Source organism: Oryzias melastigma, linkage group LG15 (genome assembly GCF_002922805.2).
Source record: "Oryzias melastigma strain HK-1 linkage group LG15, ASM292280v2, whole genome shotgun sequence".
NCBI classification, from domain to species: domain Eukaryota; kingdom Metazoa; phylum Chordata; class Actinopteri; order Beloniformes; family Adrianichthyidae; genus Oryzias; species Oryzias melastigma.
The window spans coordinates 7,230,209-7,252,471 of NC_050526.1; the positions used below are offsets into that span (position 1 = coordinate 7,230,209).

Below are 22,263 nucleotides of genomic sequence, written 5' to 3' on the forward strand. Positions count from 1 at the left end.
CATAACTTACTTTTACATAGATTTAAAAATTAAAACGTAATTAAAATATGTTCATGAGACATGAACTTAAGATAAGTTTAGGTGACCTCTGACCTATTCGAGTTCAAAGATAATTCATTTAGTTAAAAATGCTGCAGATTTGATCATTAGTTCAAAATGTGAAAAGATTTGTTTAAAAATGTGTAAGTTGATTTTTCTTTGACATTACATAATTGATAAACATGGAACAACATAGTGAAAATTGAACATTTGTAAATGATCATCTGAAAATGTAACATTTACTGAGATTAATAAAGTGCTGAGAATTGATATCTGCTTCTTAGCTTGTTGTCATTGTTGATAATTATGTTGAGAAATCAATGTATTTACATAGAGGAGGATCATTATTCATCATTAACATTGCATAACTAAAGGCAAACTAAGCAAAATTTGTTTGTTTTTTTTTTTCAAAATGGTAGCTCTTCATATGACTCAGTACCCATGAACAAGCTCTCAGTTTCAAAAAGGTTGGTGACCACTGATATATAAACAAAATTCTTAATATATTAAGAATAATATATATATTTATATATATATATATATTCATTATTATTATTATTATGAATTGTTAATCTGGAAACAATTTTGTCTTTATGCGTGTTTTTCTTATTGATGGCTATTTTACCACAAAGCACAGTTTCAATTCTGTCAATTTATGCTTGCAGTTAATTAAAAGCAAACTCTGCTTTACCCTAAACGTGTTGGACGTCTATGCAAGAATGTAAGAATCTGTACTGAATAAACGGAATAAACACTTGCAGTAACAAAGGAAAGAAAAAAAACACCAGTAGAGCTGGGAGAGACCAGGATTACTTTAATTTGAGCAGAAATACAGATTTTTTTCTTGTACAAGTGTACTCTGATAACATAAAATGACATTTTTGTATGATGAACAAAATTTCTGTGATGTGGTCTTAATATGTTAAAACCAATCAAATTCGAACTAAACCAGTGAAGTACAGATTTATTCTTCAATTTTAGACTAAAGTTCGTCTGTTTGTGACAAATCTGCTTCACAAGAAACATCTGAGATTTCTGGTCAGGTCACCCGCTTCCACATGCCCACTCTAGTGGGATGGTTGTGGTTTACTGGCTCTTTTCATATATTGTTGACAAAAAGAAGTCTATGAAACTCTCGCGATGTTTGCGGGCGCAGCGTTGATCTCCATACAGAGCGGACGGAGCGTCCTGTGTGATCTGTGGAGCATCCTTACCGTTAGGTATCAGCTCTTTGAATCCAGGTCAGCCGCTGTCCGGCTGGCGCTTCCTGTGTTTACCTCCTCGGCATGTCCTCTTCGCTCCCCTCGCACAGACGCGATGTCGTGGATTAGAGGACGTGTTTTCTGGATTTGTCCTCTGACAAGCCATGCCAGCTGTAGATCTTCCCCACCAGGTCTCCGGATGAGGCGCTAGCCGAACTCCTTCGACAGGCTCCTTCCTCTCCATGATGGCGATGTTCCGGAGCTTCGTGTCGGCCGGCGCGCAGCTCCGCCAGCAGCAGCACTTCGGCGGTGGTGGCGGCGGCTCGGGCCCGCTGGGCGCCCCGGGAGACAGCATCGAGAGCCAGTTCTCCTGCCCCATCTGCCTGGAGGTCTACCACAAGCCCGTCAGCGTCGCCGGTTGCGGACACACGTAAAGTAGCCCTGTGTGCGCGAGCGTGATTGTTTGGTGAGCGCGTGCCTGTGCTTCATCTGCTGCTTCAACAAGTAGGCCCTGAGCTCACACCCGACCTCATCACAAACAAACAAACAAACATTATAACCAAAGTTCGAAAAAGGAAACATAAGAGTTTGGAGATGACATACAAATAAAAACGTTTCCAACTGCGCATGCGCGCGATTATCTGAGTTCATCTCCCTGCCCTGTTAATTATTTATGATCCCGATCCCAGGAATAGATCAATTCATCTTTTAAACCCACTTCCCACCCTCTTGGGGTCACGGGGTTGCTGGAGCCTATCCCAGCTGTTGGGTGAATTTGGGGTCCACCTTGGACAAGTCTCCAGTCAACCACACACCTATAGGACAATTTTGAGACACAAATGAATCTATGAATCGTGTTTGTGGGCTCTAGAGTTGAGCGGTCACAGAGAGAGTGTGCCGTTTCATTCACGTGTCCACAGAATATTTGTGGACTTTTACATCCAGTGCATGCAGCCTCCGCTGTGACACAAATGTGCTGCTTGACTCTTTCAATGTCCTGCAGGTTCTGTGGGGAGTGTCTGCAGCCGTGCCTTCAGGTCAGCTCGCCCCTCTGCCCCCTCTGTCGCGTCTCCTTCGACCCCAAGAAGGTGGAGCGCTCGTCCAGCGTGGAGAAGCAGCTGTCCTCCTTCAAAGCTCCCTGCAGAGGCTGCTGCAAGAAGGTTTACAACTGATTCCTGATGTCAGGAGGCTTTTTTCCCCATCCTTTAAATCAAGACGTGCATCTGTTTTGTCCACAGGTGTCCCTCATGAAGATGAGGGCCCACATCTCCTCCTGCTCCAAGGTGCAAGAGCAGATTGCCAACTGTCCCAAGTTTGTCCCCGTGTTGCCAACGTCTCAGCCCATACCCAGGTACACCTCCCCCAGCACCACACACCGTCCACTGACATTATGCTACACATTTGACCAGGTGAGGTAAGTATTAGGGATGTAACGGTTCGATGCGATCCAGTTTTAAAGTCACAATTTCATTTTTTTTCTCTCAACACAATGAATTAAAGGTATTTTAAGACCAAGTACTGTATTTCCTGGAGTAGGTGTCGCAAGAGCAAAAAATGTCAAATCAAGACAAAGAAAACCATATATAAATCGCACTTTTGGGGGAAAAGTCTGACACTTCAGAGCAAATCTGCCAAGCATAGCTAAAAATAAATAAATACAATAATACCAATTTTTTGATCTGTATGAGAAAAATATCAACATTTAAGAGAAAAACAATCAGATTCTGTTCTGTTTGTTTTGGACGACACTTCTGCTTGTACTTGTACTCAGATGCAGCGCCCTCTAGTAGTTGTTAGAGGAAACAACCATTAAAAGACAATCAGTGTTTACTGGGAAAATAACATATATGAGCCTATCTATGTCTAAAAAAAACACAAATAAGTCGCTCCAGAGCAGGGGTAGGGAACCCTGGTCCTCAAGAGCCACATTCCTGCATGTTTTCCAATATACCCTGCTCTGGCATGTTCTTATTGGCTGGACACACCTGAACCAGGTAATCAGTCATGAGTAGGGACTGGTTCAGGTGTGTCCAGCCAATAAGACCATGCCAGAGCAGGTATATTGGAAAACATGCAGGAATGTGGCTCTCGAGGACCAGGGTTCCCTACCCCTGCTCCAGAGTATAAGTCGCACCCCTGACTAAACTATAAAAAAAAACTACGACTTATACTCTGGAAAATATGGTATGTTTTCTTTTTGCCCCTTACATCAAACTGTCTTTTTTCATACTAATAGAAAGGATTCAATACAAATAAACAATTATACATGATACTAAAATGATAACAGATCTTTTCATACTCTGTTCATGTTGTTCTTCATGTGACAGACCACTCCACACATGTACCCGCTCAGCGTAACTCCCCATCAGGCGCTGAGCGTGCACTCGGCCGCACTTGGTGCTAATGGCCGTTGACGCACAGCTTGCAGAGAGCTAAAGAGAGTTCTTACAATAGAGCACGGCTCCCGGGCAGGAGTTAGAAGGGAAACAGTCGTGAAGCTGCGTGGTCACTCATGACTGTTGTCATGGTAGATTGGTCAAAGATGGATGAAAATGAAACGTTGCAGGGTGAAGAACAGATCTAGCCTTTGCTTGAATTTGCGTTAATAGTTGCGATCACAACATCATGAAATCTTGGAGGGACTGACTTATGTTTAACTTTTAAAACCAAAAGAGCACGCAGCCCCTCCGCTAAGCACACACTCAGTGAGCCTGCATGGAGAATTGCCATCAGCTCTGCATTTTTCTAAAGTTAGGCACTGGCCGAGGCATTCTGATTTTTTTTTTAATTGTCTGCATTGATTCACAAAAAATCGTTACATCCTCAGTAGTTATCTCACGTGTAAAATCTGATGTTATCTGAGAGTGTCAAACTCTGGTGTGACCACAGAGTGAATCTTGTGTCTCCATGTCCGTCTGTGCAGCAATATTCCAAACCGGTCCACATTTGTGTGTCCATTCTGTGGTGCCAGGAACCTGGACCAGCAGGAACTGGTGAAGCACTGTATGGAAAACCACCGCAACGATCCCAGCAAAGTGGTAAGAGAACATTCCTGCTCCGCTCCTGGACACCACAGTCACACGGAGAAAATGCCTGAGGATGAGCTTCTCTGAGGCTCCCACCTCAGTCCAAGAGATCCCCATCCCAAAAACAGCCTGAAATGAAGCACATGGTTGCACATGCGTCAGCAAGCCCGGTTGCTAGTTCGGATTCAGTCTGTAGACTGGTTGAGACCCAACGATGGCTGATGGTGCTCGGCCTGGCAGAACAACAACGGTTCCTGCTGTCCAGAACCTTTAACATTCATTTAACGTACTCGAATTATGTTGATTGTGTTTAAAATGATTAAAAGTTACAGCAAATCCGGGCCTTGACTTTGGCACGTGTGGTTTAAGTATCAATAATTACAGCTCCAGTTCTCAACAGCTCCCTCTGCAGGTCAACACGTGTTACTAGTTCTGCTGTAAAGCCTACCTGTCCGTCCCTGCAGGTGTGTCCGGTGTGCTCGGCCATGCCCTGGGGGGACCCCTCCTACAAGAGCTCCAACTTCCTGCAGCACCTCCTGCACAGACACAAGTTCTCGTATGACACCTTTGTTGTGAGTTTCTGACACACAGAGAATCTATTGACACTCGTGAATTTATTGACGGTCCTTAAGAGATGTTGCTGGATATTCAGGCTGGATGTCTGTCGAATATCCAACCTAAAACTAACTTCACCGCAGTCACACATGCACCCAGCCAGCAAAGCCAAGTGGGCCTCGTTTGGTTTGAAAGTGGCAGAAAATGTGGACCCCGGTTGGGTTTGTCTGCAGATTCTGTGGTGGTCCCACCTGTGTTTGCCCACAGTGACTTAACTGAGGACTCAGTGGGTTAGTTCTCTATGTTGCCTAGTGGACAGCGTAACATGCTATCTAGCCCACTGTAGCATGCTAGCTAGCTCCTCTACAGTAAGCAAGTGAGCTCTGCTATATCAAGCTAGCAGGCTCTGCTATTTTGAGCTAGCGAGCTCCCCTGTAGCGAGCTCCTCTGTCCTCCAGGCAGCAGATAGCATAGCGAGCTAACCCACTGAATCTCTACTTAAGTCAGAGTGGGAAAACACAGGTGGGACCACCACAGAAACTGCAGACAAACCCAAACCATATGGGGCCACTTGGCCTTGCTGGCATGGGCAGGTTCTACAAAAACTGTATGAATGCCAACAATGGTATAGTTATGGTGTGTGTGTGCACGTGTGTTTATGCACATGTGCGTGCACATGTACATGCGCTGACCGGAGCTGTCTTCCTCTGTCAGGACTACAGCATCGATGAGGAGGCGGCCCTGCAGGCGGCGCTGGCTCTGTCTCTGGCTGAAAACTGACCCTCAGACTCTGGCCATCTCTGACCCCCCCCAGCAATGGCACTCGGGACTGCAGCTGGACTTGTGTGGACCCCCCCTGACTTTGATGGCTTTCACTGCTTCTTTCGGACTCCTCATAGAGGGCGGAGCCTCATGAAGCAGACGGATGCTGGAAGCAGCTGTTCCAGTTTAGACACAGCATGCCCCCCCCTTAAGATTTAAAAGCTCCCTTTCCTCACATACCTCGACCCCACCCCAGAAAAAGCTCCAATTTTCTTTTTGAGGCACAAAGAAAAGTCAAACCTTGTAAATGGCATTCTTGTGAAGATGACTCGTTGTCTTTGTTTTTGTTGATTTTGTTGCTTCCTGATCCAGAAGAGGAATCTGTGTGTGTGGGGGGGGTCCTTTGGGGGAGGGAAGGACTCCTGCTGTTCTGAACAGCAGTCTTTTGTTTTTTACCGTCTTGTTTTTACCTTCACTCTTATTTGTGGATGACTCTTGTAAACATGTCAATAAAGGATTCTGCCTCAACGTTTGTTTCATTCAGAGACACAAACAAAAGATGGCGTTGTGAGGGGGAAATGATCAACTTCATGTTCAGCTTGAAAGTTTCTGAAAATTTTCAGTCAGAATTTAAAAAAAAAAGCTAGCATTTGTTATTCTGAAGTTTAAATCCCTCAAACATTCTCTTACTTTTCATCTTTGCTGCAACAAATCTGTTGATCAAAATCAAATAAACTTCAATGAAGATTTTCCACTCTCACACTTTAAATCCAATGGTATTTAATGAACATCAGAGCTCACAGTTCCACATTTTCCAAACACAGCTCTTCTCACTGCAGGATTCCTGGTTGTTGAAGTGGAATGGGGGCGGAGCCTTCAGCTGCCAGTCTCCTCCCTTCAAAGAGGCAGGGCTTAACATGCGGCCTCTCAGCACAGCACAGGTGGTGCTGACAGCTCCGCCCCTGGCTCCACCCATAAGCAGTTGCAGGTGTGGCGGGGTTCACTCACAGTACCTCCATCCTGTTCTAGAGCCAGGGGGCCGTGGCACAGCTCTGCAGAGCGGATGGAGGCCCTCATGGGACAATTCCAGCAGCAGAGAAATCACAGCCACCAAAAGAGCAGAACTTTGGGGTCACATGGACAACGAGACAGCCTACGTGTGTGTTGTGTGAGGGCCCTGAGGCTGCTGGAGGATCTGTCCTCATCGTCTTCCCCTTCCTCACATCAGACCACTGCTCTCCTCTGACACATCTCTCCTGACCTTCAGAATCCATGAATCTGCTTCTGTCATTTAGTCTGAGTTTTTCAGCCACGTTTTCCTCAAAGCTCCTCTTCTGCTGCATCACAACAGAATGAGTTCAGAGGAAAAAGTTTGGAAAGCATCAACAAGGCAGTGACAAGATTTGAACGTGTAAATCTAAACTTTGACACACAGGACTGTCAGAATGCTGCGGTGACTTTGATACACAGAAGTTGTTTTCAGGGTAAAATTGGCTTTTTTAACAAGGGGGTCAGTGGAAAATTGCTTCCTGCGGAAAGCAGCCTCTTATGAAACTATATCGTTTGTCAGATTGTTGGGAGGAAGGTGAGGTCTTTGTTCATTCACTGAAAACAACAGCAGATCCAGTCAAACTCCATCAGTCCTTCCTGGAGCAGCGGAGCGATCTTAGACGCTCCTCAAGGATCTGCAGGGAATAACCCGGAGTGGCAGCTCGGTCGGTCCCAGCCCAGTCTGGGGGTGGCTTTTACTGCGTACTTGACTGGCTGCAGGACCACGCCGAACTTCCCCTCCAGACTAGGGAGCGACTGACTCGATGGGACGGAGAGCGAGAAGCGCTGCAGAATCCAGGACAAGAAGAGGAAAAGCTCCATTTTAGCCAAAGCCTCCCCCAAACAAACCCGGAGCCCGGCCCCGAACGGCAGGTAGCTGGATGAGGGGAGGGTCAGGCTGGAGCCGTCGGCGCTCAGGAACCGACCTGGAGAGGAGAACTTGTGGTTAAGAAAACCATGAACAGGCCGGCTCGCACACAGCCCAGATCACGGTTCAGAGACTTTAGCGGATGTGCTGTGATTCTCCAAAGGTCAGTTACAGACGAACCAAAGCGTGAGTCATTCTGCAAACAACACTGAGCTTTAAGACTGTGGAGGAAAATAAAACCTCAGCTTCTGAGGGGATGTGCTTTCTTCTCTCCTTCTTCTGTCAGTCATTGATTGAGGATAAAAAAACAAAAATTAGATATTTAACCCGCTACTGCAGGGGTGTCAAACTCAATCACACAAAAGGCCAAAATCCAATACAGACCTTAGGTCTTGGGCCGAACAGGATAAACGTTTATTGAACAAACTAAAACCACATTTTAAAACTTTGAAACCATAACTTTTTAACATAATTATGAACTAGATATATAGAATTACCCGTGATAATGCTAGTGTGAATGCTGTAAGCTGAATTTGGCTGCTGAAGATGCTTGTGCTAATAGTTAAACACGCTGAAATTGATAGCTGAAATCATGGAAGCTGACAGCTGAAAAAACACTGAATTTAATAGCTGAAAAAGATGAAGTTTGTAGCTGAAAACGCTGATGCAAATAGCTAAAACTGAAGCTGAAAGCAAGCTAAAATATTAGCTAAATGCCAAATTGGACTAAAAAACAAACAAAAAAAGGTTAGTCAAAACAGGCAGCATATAAATATTAGCCTAACTGCAAAATAGCCAAACATTTTTAAAAACCTAAATTAGCCAAAACAGCATGTATCTGAAAAAAATCTTAGTAAATACTAAAATAGTCCAAAAAGCTAGCAGAATGCTAATTTTTAAAACTTAAAAACCAACTTTTTAACATAATTATAAATAATAAAAAGACAGGAATATTATTCAGGAATAAATCAACTTAAACCTTAAATAACTTTCAATATTTTACTCTACATGAAGATATATTCTGTCAAAATTGTACAAGTTAGAATTAAACGCAAGATAACATCAGGACACTAATAACAACAAAATAAAATGATCTGGAGGGGTGGATAGAATTACCTGGAGGGCCGGATCTGGCCCCCGGGCCTTGACTTTGACACATGTGCCCTACTATATGGGGCTACTTGGAGAATCATTGTGCTCTTACTGGTGAACTGAGGTCTGTATAGATCCTAATCAGGGGTGTCCAAAGTCAGTCCTCGACAACTGGCCTCCTGCTTGTTTTCCAGAAATCCTGTCTTATCTGCTGCTGATTACCTGATCAGGTGTGTTTAGCTAATAAGGATCTTCAATGGCAGGTTGGTTGGAAAACATGTAGGACACTGGCCCTCGAGGCCTGGATTTGGACACCCCTCCCCTAAGTGCATCTTCATGTATTTGAATGGAGATGTTCCTGGACATAGCCCCCTGACCTGGATTGAAGAGCTCGGGGTTGGTCCACTCCTTCTCATCGTGGTGCAGAGACCACAGGTTGATGACGACCCTGGTTCCTTTTCTCACTGTGAACTCTCCGATGCTGCACAGAGAGCAGAAGGAGCATCACTCCAGTGTTTGAGTCCCATGTGATCAAAACATGAATCTTTACTCAAACCCTCTAAATCCCAGACATGAAAAGCTCAGAAGCATCAAAGCACCTGGTGTCACTGAGCGCCACGTGGGGGATGAGCAGGGGGGCCACGGGCCGGATCCGGAGCACCTCCCTGATGGTGGCCTCCAGGAAGGGGAGGCTGCCTCGGTCACTGAGCTGGGGGGGGCGGTCCGCCCCCACCTTCCTGTCCAGCTCCTCCTGAATTTGCTTTTGCACCTTAAGGTGGAGCAGATGTGTGTGAAAGATACCTGGTGATCCTCATTTCTTAGTGGGATTTCGTTTCTGTTTGCTCGTTTGGATCACAGACGTGATGACAGACACATGGACGTCACAAGTCTCACTTTAACTCTATTTTATCCATTATAAAATTATTTCCAAAGGTCTTTTAATTGTGATTATTCAGTTTTTAAGCAAAATCCACAAACCTGTGTGGTTTTCTAGGACATAGTTTCTGCAGAGCAGCAGGAGTTGATTAGAAATTCACCTCTGAAATGTGGGCGGGGCTGTTTGCATTGAGGTAAATAACTCTACAATGATATCCCATCATCCCTTTGTTTACAGCAGGAGTGTCAAACTCAATCGTACAAGAGGCCAAAATCAAAAACACACTTTAGGTCTCGGGCCGAACAGGATAAACATTTAGTGAACACTCTAAAACTACATTTTTAAAACTTTAAAACAGTAACTTTTTAACATAATTATGAACTAGATATATAACATTACCTGTGATAATGCTAGTGTGAATGCTGTAAGATGAATTTGGCTGCTGAAGATGCTGAAATTGATAGTTAAAAACACTGAAGCTGATAGTCAGCTAAAATGTTAACTAAATTAGCTAAATGTGGTTATTCCCACTATCGACCCAAAGCAGGCAGAAGTCATTGAAATAAAGGCATCCATAGAAACGCCTGTAACATTAGACTGCTTTACTGCTGTGGACCAAGCAGAAATAGCATCAGTTATTACGTCTTCTAAAACCTCCACTTGTCTCTTAGACCCAATCCCCACTAAACTTTTTAAAGAAACCTTCCCCCTTATTAGTGAATCCATATTAACCATAATAAATACCTCTCTAGAGACTGGTTATGTGTCTCAGTCTTTTAAATATGCTGTTGTTAAACCTCTTTTGAAAAAACCCAGCCTGGATCCTGACATTCTGGCCAACTATAGACCAATATCTAATCTTCCATTCATATCTAAAATCCTAGAAAGAGTTGTGGTAAAGCAGCTGCAGTGCCACCTACAGGACAACAATCACTTTGAAGATTTTCAGTCAGGGTTCAGACCTCACCATAGCACTGAAACTGCACTGGTTAGAGTTACTAATGACTTGCTATTGGCTTCAGAAAAGGGACTAATCTCTGTTCTGGTCCTGTTAGACCTCAGCGCAGCCTTTGATACCATCGACCACAGCATCTTACTCCAGAGACTAGAGCATGACATAGGGATCAGGGGATCTGCCCTCCAGTGGTTTGAATCCTATTTATCTGATAGATACCAGTTTGTTAATGTAAATGGACAGTCCTCTCATTGTACTAGAGTTAGCTACGGAGTCCCTCAGGGCTCAGTTCTAGGGCCCATTCTGTTCACGCTTTACATGCTGCCCTTAGGAAACATAATCAGGAAACATAGCATTAACTTTCACTGTTATGCAGATGATACACAGCTGTATTTATCCATTAAACCTGACCAGAATGACCACCTAGAGAAACTGAATTCCTGCATCAGAGACATTAAGACCTGGATGACAATTAATTACCTCCTCCTAAACCCAGAAAAAACTGAGGTCATGATACTGGGTCCTAAACACCTGAGAGATGCTCTCTCAGATCAGATAGTCTCCCTGGATGGTGTAAATGTTGCCTCCAATTCTTCAGTCAGAAACTTAGGGGTTTTATTTGACCAGGATTTATCATTTAAGGCTCACATATCTCAAGCTTGTAAAACTGCATTTTTTCATCTACGTAATATAGCTAGGATCAGGAATATGTTATCTAAAAGTGACGCTGAAAAACTCATCCATGCATTTGTTACGTCTAGACTGGATTACTGTAACTCTTTACTAATAGCATGCCCTAAAAGTTCTTTAAAAAGTTTTCAGCTTGTCCAGAATGCAGCAGCAAGATTGTTAGCAGGAACTAGTAGAAGAGAACACATCACTCCTGTGTTAGCTTCTCTCCACTGGCTACCAGTTGAATCCAGGATCAAGTTCAAAATCCTCCTGTTAACATATAAGGCTCTGAATGGTGTGGCCCCATCCTATATTAGAGATCTCATAGTTCCTTACCAACCAGTCAGAACACTTCGTTCACAAAATGCTGGACTGCTTGTAGTTCCTAGAATTTCTAAAAGTACAGTTGGAGGTAGAACCTTCAGCCATCAAGCCCCTGTTCTATGGAATAAGCTCCCAGCTCATGTCAGAGAGGCCAGCACAGTTTCTACCTTCAAAACTAGCCTTAAAACATTCCTCTTTGGACAGGCGTTCTGCCAGGCTAGCTAGTAATCAGAGAATATTCCCTCTCATGTGGTCCTTGTGAGGCTAGATTAATAAATTAATATTGATGCGTTTAAATATAAATTTAGATTTTCTATCAGGGTTATTTTTCAGATCAGCTCTGGGGTTCTGTTCTCTATTCTCATTTACTTCTCCTCTCTTCTATTCTTTATTATTTATTGTATTTAGTTCTCCATGCTTTTGTTGGTGCAGTTCCATTCACATGTTGTTCTTCTTTCCCACTCTCCTCTGGGGAGCGGGAGAGATTTCAGATCCCCGGTGGATCGCCCACGCTCCCACTCTTGGCCGTGGACCACGCCCCCGACACCATCCTGCATGTCTGAGTGAGAGTGATTCCTGGTGGTCGTCTGTCCTCCTGGTTGTGGACTGCACTTCTGCTTCATCTTGACTGTGGACTTCATCATCACCCGTCCCTCAGCTTTATCTGAATGAACTCTTTTAGATACGTAGTTGTAGAAGCTAATCTTTCTTTAATAGTTCTGGTATCTCCTGTCCGTCCTGGGATGGGATCTCTCCTTCATGTGGGAATCCCTAAGGTTTCTTCTTTTTTCCTGACTCAGGTTTTTTAGGAGTTTTTCCTTACCGGGAGGGAGGGTCTAAGGGCAGGGATAACCAGTTTATGTAGTCTGTTTAGTTTTTAACAATTGTTCATATTTTGAAGCCCAATGAGGCAAATTCCTTTGTGATTTTGGGCTCTATGAATACCATTTAATTGAATTGAATTGAAGTGAATCAGGCTAACTAAAAATAAAAAACAAAAAAAACATAGGTTAGCAGCTAGCGTGCAACTGAAATATTAGCTAAACTCTAAATAGCCTAAAAATCTTATTAAATGCCAAAATAGCATCGTTCCATTAATAACAATAACATGAAATGATCTGCAGGGCCACATCCGGCCCGCGGGCCTTGACTTTGACACTCTCTCCCCCCCACTAGCTTACTGCCCCTCAAAACCCCAAGCTAACGTTAGCATAGCAAAAAACTGTAGCAATATCATCTCTATCCAGCCGTACAGTTCTGATCCAGATGCCATCTTAGATGAGAAAACAAAGATGTTCATGGATCTATTTGTCTGACGGTGGAGAGTTAAGAGGTGGAATAGAGCAGGGAGACTTTGGCTCGCCCATGGCAGTTGCTGCATCACAAACTTGATCTTTTTCTGCTTCTGATCCATCAAAATTTGAATAAAAAATACTCAGAAACTCAGTTTTAATCTTAAATTTTCTAACAAATGTCCTTCATTATCAGAAAAATGCTCTTAAAAACACAATTTTCATTGGAGTGGGTCTTTCAATCCTTTGAACTGGTCGCAGTGGTTTTTAGATGACTATCTATTAAATTTACATTTTTAAAACTTTACATGTTTTATTCATTTTTCCTGTGATCAAATCATGAGTGGGGAGACGTCTGCACATCACACAGTGCATAAGGACACCCAGATGCTGGGGGAGGAGCTGGCTCAGACGAAGTAAGACCTGATATTTAAACAGAGGTTTTCAGGAAGACCTACCTCTGGATAATGGATCAGGTAGGTGATGGCCCATTTGAGTACAGTGGTGGTCGTTTCAACTCCTGCCCCAAAGATGTCCCCCACTGTCATGAGGAGGTGGTCGTCACTGAGGCCCACCGCCTCGGCGCTGAACTCTGCGGCGGTGTTGTTGTTCTCGGCGCTACGCTTGGCTCTCAGCAGGGCGTCCAGAAGGTCCCTCTGAACGTGGTCGCTGTAGTCTGACTGAGAGGCAGAACCACATCAGTGTCTGTGAATCTGTGACTGGACCATCTCCAAACTCAGAGAGTTTAGATTTTGTTTCTCAAAATCTCAGCCGCTTTTCTCCTTCAGAATCTACTGGAATGATCATGTTAACGGTTGAAAAGTTACCGTAAACCAAAGAGCCAAATTCAGCTTACAGCATTCACACTAGCACTATCTCAGGTAATGATATATATCTAGTTCATAATTATGTTAAAAAGTTATGGTTTTAAAGTTTTAAAAATGTAGTTTAGTGTGTTCAATAAATGTTTATTCTGTTCGACCTAAAGTGTGTTTTAGATTTTAGCCTAGGATCCACTAGCATCTGATATTCAGACCTCAGAGCTCAACAAGGATGAGGAAAATCAAAAACTCAGAAAGATAAAGAAGTGCCAGTCCATTCAAAGATTTAAAAAACAGAAGAAAAGCCTTAAAAACAGTTCTAAAAGACAGGCGGAGTTTTGACCCAGCTGAGGACGGTGGAGCAGAGACGGGTCACTCTAAAGAGCGTTACAGTACTCCAGTCTGGAAAAGATTTCATCATTTTGATTTGTGAGATTTTGTAGAAGCAGAACCTCATCCTTCTTTCGGACCCGGTCAGCAAAGGAAGGTTTGATCAAATGTTTGATTGTTTATAAACACTCTTCAAAAGTGCAGAGGTCATCATCAGACTGTACCTTGTGTTCGTCAAACTTCTTCTGCAGCAGCTGGTCTCTAACCGCCACACACTGCTTCAGCAGGCGCAGGTCCTCGTTGGGGAAAATCTGGGACAAAGCAGGAGCGTTTTCAGACGTCCATTCCGTTTCATCAAAGAGGAAGTAACGTTGGGGGTCTGACCTGTAACCAGGGGAAGATGTCTATCAGGCTGTCCTTGGCCACCGTGTCCACAATGCCTTGGCTGTAGCGCAGCATGGCCTCAAACTCGGGGTCGCCCCGGCTGTAGGAGGAGTTGAAGCAGAGCGAGCAGATGACGTTGGTGACGGCCCGGGTCAGCTCAGGGGACAGGTCCAGGGCCAGGCCGGTGGCAGCCGCCTCCGACAGGATGGAGCACAGCGACTGGGCCTCTGCACAGACTGAGCAGCAGAGGTCCGGCTCAGGTCATTCAGTACTGACCAATACATGCATTCATGATAAGAGCATTCAAACTTCCTGCCTTTGCATGTTTTAGGATTTAACCCTTTAACATCTGAGGTGCCGTTGGTGACGCTTAAACATGACATCTTTAACATACTGTAACTTTTCAACCGTTAACATGATAATTCCAGTAGATTGTGAAGGAGGAAAGTGGCTTGTTAATCTACTGGCATGATCGTGTTAACGGTTGAAAAGTTACAATAAATCAAAGAACATAAAGACTGGAGCTCTGGTGTTGAAGGGTTAAATAGTACCTTGTGTAAAGTATGGATTACTTCACTAGCATTTATTTAATTTAGATTAGTTAAATGTATAAACTGATGTCTGAGGTTCATATAGATGATAAACTATGTAGGTTTTTACATCCTGTTGACCTGAAGACGTCTTGTTTGTTCAACTCTACCTCCAGAATGAACAGATTTTATATGGAAAGAAAAACTTTGGTAAAAAGTTTGATCTTTTATGAGTTAAAATAACATATTATCTTATGCTGAACAACATTGGTTACTAGCTGTTCAGAGCTGCACTGAGACGATCATGTTTGGCACAATGTCTTTTATTTTGAAAATAAGTTATTTGAGCTTCTGTCAAATGTAAACAAATACAAATTAACATTTTGAGAAATGCTAATTTGTTTTTATATTTTTCCTTTTGTTCGTCCCCAAAAATTGACATAATTCATATTTATTATTTAAAAAACAGAAGGTCATGACTGCAAATCCAATTTTCTTAAAGGTTAAAGTAAGACTATGCGGCTCCTTCTAGGTTTTGGTCAGTAGAAAATGAGCCCAAATGTCTCTTTTACTGTTAAAGGTTGCAGACCTCTGATCTAGGATACGTGAAACAACATGGACTCACCTCCCACTCTTCTCCAAACTCAGTTTAAGAGAAGGTTCAGGTATTCTGAGCTCAGTTTCTTTTGAAGTGAACAACAAATTAAAAGGTCAGGAGCCGTCCAACGACAGGAACAGTGCACGTCCAAGGAAGTATTCATCTGCTAACTAACACCACTGAATTATCATCTCAGAGCCACTGTGAGGCATGGGGGGGGGGGTTATGATATGGGATTATTCTATAAGGTTTGGTAAAGATGCTTTGACAGGAAATAGAGAAGAGAAACTAAATCTTGCCTCTTTTTTGTCAATTTTCTGCTCAGATCTGGGCGGCCCCGGGCTGTTTGGCACCCTGGGCGAAACTTGATTTATTTATTAAATTCCACCTAAAACTTTCATTCTGTTTTGTAAATACAGCTTGTTAAACATTCTTGGGGTTTCCACAACGAAATAAATCACATTTTTCCACATAGAATTTTCTGTTTTTGCATGATTTTATGTCTAGTGTGTGAAAAAAATGTTGAAAAATTACAAAATAAAGGTAGTGTCACATAGGAGAGGTTGTGCTGATTAAAATAATACCAAATAAGCAGCATGTAGTCTTTTAAATTGAAAATACAGAGGTAAATTCAAAAGTACACAAAAACTGACTCATAAAACCCTAGGTTCAAAAGTTTTAAAATAAAAGTTCTTAATGTACAATTTTAGGCGTGATTTCATATTGCGATTATTTGCAGATAATATTAGACTATAACAAAAAAAAAGAATGTTGATTAATCGGGATTAATTTTTTCCAGATTTGCAATTAATTAGTTAATTTTTTCAATCGATTCCCAGCCCTAATTTTTACACAAAATGAGTGGTGTGTTAAACTGTTTTTAAAAAAAAATAATTGCAATTTAGCGCCCCAGGCGGCCACCTAGCTTGCCTATGCCCAGAGCCGGCCCTGGCTCAGATAAAGACATAAACAGATAATCTGAAACAATTATTCTATCCAAACACGTGAAGCTTGTCTGCGTTTGAGATGTCATTTTTTATGACACACACACAGGAGAGGGTGTAAGGATGAAGGGGAACACTCACTGATCCTCTGGATGGACGCAGAGCCCTCTCCAAACATGCACAGAGCTCCATGCACGATCTTTCGGTGGAACCTCCAGGTGGCGCTGTAGTCTCCAAAGGCGATGTCTTTGCCATCTCTGGTCAGCACATCCGTGGTCACCTGTGTTGCAGGCAGAGGGGTAGAATGAGCTGCTGAAGCCGGGGGTGGGCGCTCCGTGACAGGTACCCACAGTTCTGGGTCGTCCCGCAAACGTCCTCCCCCTCTTCAGCAGGACCTCCCTGGCGTGCGCGTGATGGTTGACAATGATGACTTTGTGGGGGCCCATCCTCAGGGAGTAGGTCTGTCCATATTTCTGCTGCAGCTCTTTGAACAGCAGGTGGGGAGGGTGGGGACTGCGCAGGCTCAGCAGGCTCCCGAGCAGGGGCAGGGCCGGCAGGCTGGGGGCCTCCTGGGGTCCGTCCCGCGCTCTCTCTCTCCAGAGCAGAACTCCCAAAGCCAGGACCAGAACTACGACCACAGACAGGCACAGAAACCACGCCATGCGTCTGCTCCGAGACTCTGCTTCAGCCAGGGCCAGGTGCAGTGAGGGGGGGCACAGAGAGAATGCAGGGCCCCGCTTTATCCAGCAACTCCAAGGCCAAAGCCTTGACTCTGACGAGCAGCAGCCAGAGGAACGTGATAAGACAGATGGACTCTCTGGATCCTTGAGGAAAAGCAGTGAAAAGCCCTGAGCCAGTGGAGTCCGGTTCTCTGAGTCCCTCACATCCTGGAACAGTTGGGTTCACTTCAGAAAACGAGCCCACCATGGAGCACTGACAGACGCCACAGCTTCATATATAAGTGGATGGCTCTCTAAACCCCCTCTCACCAAGGGTTTGAACTGAATACACTTGATAGGAGCCAAATGAATGGAAAAAAAGGAAAAAGATTTTCTATAAACTGATGGATTTGAGCGTTGTGATGGTAAAAAAAAGTCTTTCCTCAAACATACTGTCTCAGGTATTTAGTCTAATACCAGTGTTCATCAGAATTAAGACCAACATTCCCGGCAGTATTCGGGTAAAAACCTTTCTCTAAACTCCTGTCAATTTTGGTGCAGCTTTCCAAAAGACAATGACAAGCATCTTCATCCTTTATCCCCATTCAAAGTATGAAACCAACAACAAAGCATTTTAGGATGTTACTATTGGTAAACAAAAGCACTGAAACTTTGACTTCTTTAACGCTGGATTCTAATGAAACTTATCAGATATATCAGGAGGTGTTGGGAATGTTATTAGGAACGTGAAGAGAGGATTTATGACAGAAACTAACCTTCTCTGCTGATTCCCTTGTAGTTTTCAAGAGTAACATTGACCATTCATTTGAGTCTAAAATGACATAAAAGAGAGAAAGAAAGGGGAGTCCGTTAACACCAATCACACCAATAACCAAACAAATATTTGACTTTTCTCATTAGGGAGATTTTGACCACAAACTGCAGGAATGAGGTTCAAGTCCACTCCAGAAGGTGGCGCTATTTTACCAATAAGTCATTTGAATGTCATTGCTAAAGCTGCTGAAAGACTTTGTCTCATGGTGTATGACACATATAAGTAAAATTAAGATTAAAACTGCATCTGAGTATTTTTTTTTTACCCAGAATATTGTGAACCAGGAGCAGATGTAAAAATGCAGTATGAAAAAGATTGTATTTGTAAAGTAGAAAAGGTTGAGGGTGAGGGGCTGTAAGCTAGAGTAAAATATTGAAAGTTATTTAAGGTTTAAGTTGATTTATTCTTGAATAATATTCCTGCCTTTTTATCATCCATAATTATGTTAAAAAGTTACATAAATTTGGCACTGTGCTAGCTATTTGAACTATGGCATTTAATAAGACTTTTTAGGCTGTTTATATTCTGTTTATATTATAATATTTCAGCTACATGCTAGCTGTTTTGGATAATTTAGTTTTTTAATTTATTTTTTAGCATTGGCCTATACGAGGTGGCCGTGGTGCAGTGGTAGGGCGGTCGACTCCTGATCAGAAGTGAGCGGGTTCGACTCCCGCCTTGCCTGCCCATGTGTCGAAGTGTCCTTGGGCAAGACACTGAACCCCGAATTACCTCTGGTGGGAGGTTGGCGCCAGTGTTCGGCAGTGGAGCCACCACCAGTGTGTGAATGTGTGAATGGGTGAATGGGTCTGTGACTGTGAAGTGCTTTGGGCCCTCGAAGGAGGGTAGAAAGCGCTATACAAGTATACTGGCATTTGGCTAATATTTTAGCTAGCTATCATCTTCCGTGTTTTCAGTTATCAAGCATCTTCAACTATCAGCACTAGCATTTTCAGTGGCCAACTTCAGCTTACAGCATTCACAAAATGCTATATATCTAGTTCATAATTATGTTAAGTTACGGTTTTTAGAGTGTTCAATAAATGTTTATCCTGTTCCACCCGCGACCTCAGATGTGTTCTGGATTTTGACTCTTGTGGGATTCAGTTTGAGACCTCTGCTGTGGATGCATGTCCAGAATCAGAGCCGACTCCTCGCCGCTTGGTGGCGATGCTGCATTCATATATTGAATGGGACGAAGAAGACCAAGCAGACTCTGCAGGGAGGAGAGGGATTCGGACGATGTCGTCCTCGGACCCGCAGCCGCGGTTCGGTCAGTCCGTCAAAGGCCTGCTATCAGACAAGGTGGGCTCGTGCAGTGGGGACGTCATCGCGCTCACGCGCCAGGTGCTGAAGGGGTCTCGAAGCCAGGAGGTAAAGTGGCACGCGCCTTCGAACCTTTTCGATCACGTGACCGATGAGGCCTTGAATCAGCAGTTGTTCCAGCTTTCAAGCGGTACTGATCAGATTTAAACTAAACCCAGTGGAAGCCGGACCGGATCCTGACGAACATTCCGCCAGGAGATCTCAGCTGGGCGCGAGCTGTGCTCAGTCAGAGCTTCTGGTCTCATGACCTGCCCACATTAAAGCTTCTGGTCTGTTTTCTCAGTCACGTGTTCATTTAACCAACCTGGTTAGACAGGAACACATCAGCAAAACCACTGGTTTCCATGGTAACCAGCTGTGTCATCAGTTCCCTCAGATTGTTAAAAAGAAGCTTGATGTTTGTTTATTCACATTCACGAGCGATGAAAACCTCTGGTCTGAAATATTCCTGTTTGAGGGTCTCAAACACTTAAGTCCCCCCTCCCTCTCTGTCTTGCAGCTTCTCAGTCAGGCGGCGAGGAACATGGTGATCCAGGAGGACGCCATCCTTCATGCTGAGGACGTAAGTGTTCAGCAGATGTGTGTGAGGGGGTCTCTACAGGGTCAGCTGATGTCTGTGTGTCCTTCAGAGTCTGAGGAAGATGTCCATCATCACCACACACCTGCAGTACCAGTGAGTATGGGGGAGGGCGGGGCTTCTGAGCAGCCTCACAGCAGCTCAGCTTCATCTTTGTTCCTCCTGCAGGCAGGAGGCCATCCAGAAGAAGTGAGTTAACCTGGGGGGGCGCTGACCCTCAGCAGGACCAGCCCGCTCACGTGTCTGTCTGTCCTGCAGTGTGGAGCACTCCAAGAACCTCCAGGACCAGCTGACCCACCTGCTGAAGTGAAGCTGCCTGCAGGGGGCGCAGCAGCAGAGTCAGGGTGGTGGCAGACCTGTCACGTCAGTGGGAACAGACCTTCACGCCTTGAAAAAACATCTCCTGGTCCTTCTCAAAGCTGTGCTTCTTTCTCCGCCTCAGGCGCTGGTCATGTGGGAGGTCCTAAAACCACATCAGGACGTGTTTCTTCGTGGAGAACAAATGTTTCAATTGGAGCATTTCTGTTGTTCTGGAATCTTCTCTGCATTAAATGATGAACCCAGTCATCTGTGTTCAATACAAACAGCTGATTTACAGAATATTCCACATCTATGCAGATTATATATCCTGCTGATGTTTCTGAGCATCCCCATCTGAGAGAAACTCTGAAACTGCCGTCACGTGAGCTGAACAGAACGTGGATTGAAACTGCATGCGGCTGCAGAGTGGACGTAGGACCCCCCCGGTCTGTTTGTGTCTGAAGATGCTGCCTGAGATTGGAGGTGCAGAGATGACCATGAAGCCTCGACCTTCACGATAACCAGCTTAGACGCAAACTCCTCTGAAGGTCGTCCACCCGAGCGACCCTGACGGCCTCCCCGACGCTCAAGCACGTGCTGGTCTGCACGCCTGAACCAGCCGCTCTGCAGAACGGTGTGGAAGAGACTCGAAACTCCGGCTGGTTTTCATCAGAACTTAATGGAGGCTGAACCTGATTTGAACCAAATTTGCTCCGACGGGTAAAGTCGTCTTGTGGTTTCCATGGCGCTGGCAATGGTTTCAGTCATTCGTGCCATAAAGATGTTTCACAAACGAGGACAGCATTTGACGTCAGAGGAGCTAGCCTTCTTCACGTGAGCAGCAAGGACATCTTGGTCTTATCTGAGTCCTGATGAAGGTTCAGGGCAGGTATTCCTCAAAACTCTCCCAGAATCTCTTCAGACCTTCAGTGACGGTGTGTTCTTTGATGCAGACATGAACCCTGACCTCAGAGGAAATGCTTGTATAGGGACCTTAACCCATCAGAACCCAGACCCATTTTCCTTCAAAATAAAACGATGTGGAATATACCACAAACCAAGTGAATCACAAAGCCCATTTCTGGTATTTTTTTGTTACACTGATGTCTCCATGGGTTCTAAAGTTTGCTTAACAGAAACAGAATAAACATTAGTTGAACACTCTAGAACTACATTTTTAAAACTGTAACTTTTTAACATAATTATGTATTAGATATATAGCATTACCTGTGATAATGCTAGTGTGAATGCTGTAAGCTGAATTTGGCTGCTGAAGATGCTGAAATTGATTGCTAAAATCACTGAAGCTGATAGCCAGCTCAAATATTACCTAAATGCCAAATTGATCTAAAAAAAAAAAAACTTGGGTTAGCCAAAACAGCCAGGATTTGGCTGAAAAAATAGCTAAACTTCAAAATAGCCTAAAAAACAAACAACAAAAAAATCTAAATTAGCCAAAACAGTTAGCATGTAGCGGAAATATTAGCCAACCTCCCAAAAAGCCAAAAAATCTTAGCAAATGTCAAAATAGTCCAAAAAGCTGGCAGAATGCCCATTTTTAAAACTTTGAAACCATAACTTTTTAAAAAGTCAGGAATATTATTCCAGAAAACAACTTAAACAACTTTCAATATTTTACTCTCCATAAAAACATATTTTGTCAAAATTCTACAAGTTAGAAATGAGTGCAAGATAACATCGGACCAAATGATCTAGAGGGCCGGATCTGGCCCCTGGGCCTTGACAAGTAATTTACAGTCTTATCAAGGATCAAGCTCTTGATTTTCTTTTGCTCATGGGTGAAAAAAACAACCCAATTCTTAACCCGTGTGCTATCCAGATGACCCCAGCCTTGTTATTCATCCCATGATAAACGTGGATGAATATGGATAGGATTTCATGCTTACCACGGACACCAGTGAAAATAAAAAAATCATAGAAAAAAATTCCAGATGATCCCTTTCCCAACGTCAACATACCTATAGCACAGGGGAATTACACAACCTTTTTTCACTGGTGTCAAGGTGTAATGACATGTTACTAGTCGAAGTTGAAGATGTGATATATTACTGGTCTTTCACCACAGAGGCTCAGCTCAGGGACATTTCATGGTGTTTGCAGTCAAAGTCACTTTTGTTCCCACTGGAAGTGCCCACAGCCTCAAGCAGAGCAGTTCTGACCGTGGAGGTCTGCTGGTGTCAGGAGTGAAGATGTTCGACAGGAAATGGTCTCCTCTCGTTGTGGG

General features: G+C 43.8%; 3 protein-coding genes across 5 annotated transcripts; 2 read left to right on the forward strand and 1 right to left on the reverse strand.

Annotated features, from left to right (window-relative positions):
• Positions 1-1,056: 1,056 nt before the first annotated feature.
• Positions 1,057-6,112, forward strand: LOC112161531 (E3 ubiquitin-protein ligase RNF166). Its single transcript, XM_024296729.2, has 6 exons — positions 1,057-1,671; positions 2,245-2,401; positions 2,480-2,592; positions 4,165-4,279; positions 4,732-4,839; positions 5,537-6,112. Exons 1-6 carry the CDS (start codon positions 1,484-1,486, stop codon positions 5,600-5,602), a joined length of 747 nt encoding a protein of 248 aa, XP_024152497.1. The 5' UTR covers positions 1,057-1,483; the 3' UTR covers positions 5,603-6,112.
• A 235-nt stretch (positions 6,113-6,347) lies between these two features.
• On the reverse strand, positions 6,348-19,048 carry LOC112161529 (steroid 17-alpha-hydroxylase/17,20 lyase). 2 transcript variants are annotated; one of them, XM_024296727.1, is made up of 10 exons: positions 18,931-19,048; positions 17,757-17,812; positions 16,672-17,145; positions 16,463-16,601; positions 14,250-14,485; positions 14,090-14,176; positions 13,173-13,394; positions 9,194-9,363; positions 8,972-9,075; positions 6,348-7,560 (listed from the first exon to the last, which is right to left on the reverse strand). In XM_024296727.1, exons 2-10 carry the CDS (start codon positions 17,793-17,795, stop codon positions 7,262-7,264), a joined length of 1,770 nt encoding a protein of 589 aa, XP_024152495.1. In that variant the 5' UTR covers positions 17,796-17,812; positions 18,931-19,048; the 3' UTR covers positions 6,348-7,261. The 2 variants fall into 2 exon arrangements, with proteins under 2 accessions (XP_024152495.1, XP_024152493.1); XM_024296725.1 differs by having other exon boundaries at positions 16,672-17,208.
• borcs7 (BLOC-1 related complex subunit 7) lies at positions 18,968-21,091 on the forward strand. 2 transcript variants are annotated; one of them, XR_002921904.2, is made up of 6 exons: positions 18,968-19,189; positions 19,641-19,703; positions 19,771-19,814; positions 19,887-19,907; positions 19,977-20,081; positions 20,161-21,091. XR_002921904.2 is itself a non-coding variant. In XM_024296732.2 (5 exons), the coding sequence occupies exons 1-5, from the start codon at positions 18,986-18,988 to the stop codon at positions 20,026-20,028; spliced, it is 384 nt and encodes a 127-aa protein (XP_024152500.1). In that variant the 5' UTR covers positions 18,970-18,985; the 3' UTR covers positions 20,029-21,084. The 2 variants fall into 2 exon arrangements, 1 of the variants encoding a protein (XP_024152500.1); XM_024296732.2 differs by having other exon boundaries at positions 18,970-19,189; positions 19,977-21,084.
• The last annotated feature ends 1,172 nt before the right edge of the window (positions 21,092-22,263 follow it).

Excerpts from the sequence above, each read along its gene's own strand:
- LOC112161531 (XM_024296729.2), top strand. The coding sequence starts at position 1,484 with ATGATGGCGATGTTCCGGAGCTTCGTGTCGGCCGGCGCGCAGCTCCGC. Across the intron at positions 2,593-4,164 it reads ACGTCTCAGCCCATACCCAG|CAATATTCCAAACCGGTCCA; the intron begins GTACACCTCCCC and ends CCGTCTGTGCAG. Across the intron at positions 4,840-5,536 it reads TCTCGTATGACACCTTTGTT|GACTACAGCATCGATGAGGA; the intron begins GTGAGTTTCTGA and ends TTCCTCTGTCAG.
- LOC112161529 (XM_024296725.1), bottom strand. The coding sequence starts at position 17,795 with ATGTTACTCTTGAAAACTACAAGGGAATCAGCAGAGAAG. Across the intron at positions 17,209-17,756 it reads CAAGGGAATCAGCAGAGAAG|GATGTGAGGGACTCAGAGAA; the intron begins GTTAGTTTCTGT and ends CAACTGTTCCAG. Across the intron at positions 16,602-16,671 it reads TTGCGGGACGACCCAGAACT|GTGACCACGGATGTGCTGAC; the intron begins GTGGGTACCTGT and ends CCTGCAACACAG.
- borcs7 (XM_024296732.2), top strand. The coding sequence starts at position 18,986 with ATGCTGCATTCATATATTGAATGGGACGAAGAAGACCAAGCAGACTCT. Across the intron at positions 19,190-19,640 it reads AGGGGTCTCGAAGCCAGGAG|CTTCTCAGTCAGGCGGCGAG; the intron begins GTAAAGTGGCAC and ends TCTGTCTTGCAG. Across the intron at positions 19,704-19,770 it reads CCATCCTTCATGCTGAGGAC|AGTCTGAGGAAGATGTCCAT; the intron begins GTAAGTGTTCAG and ends TGTGTCCTTCAG.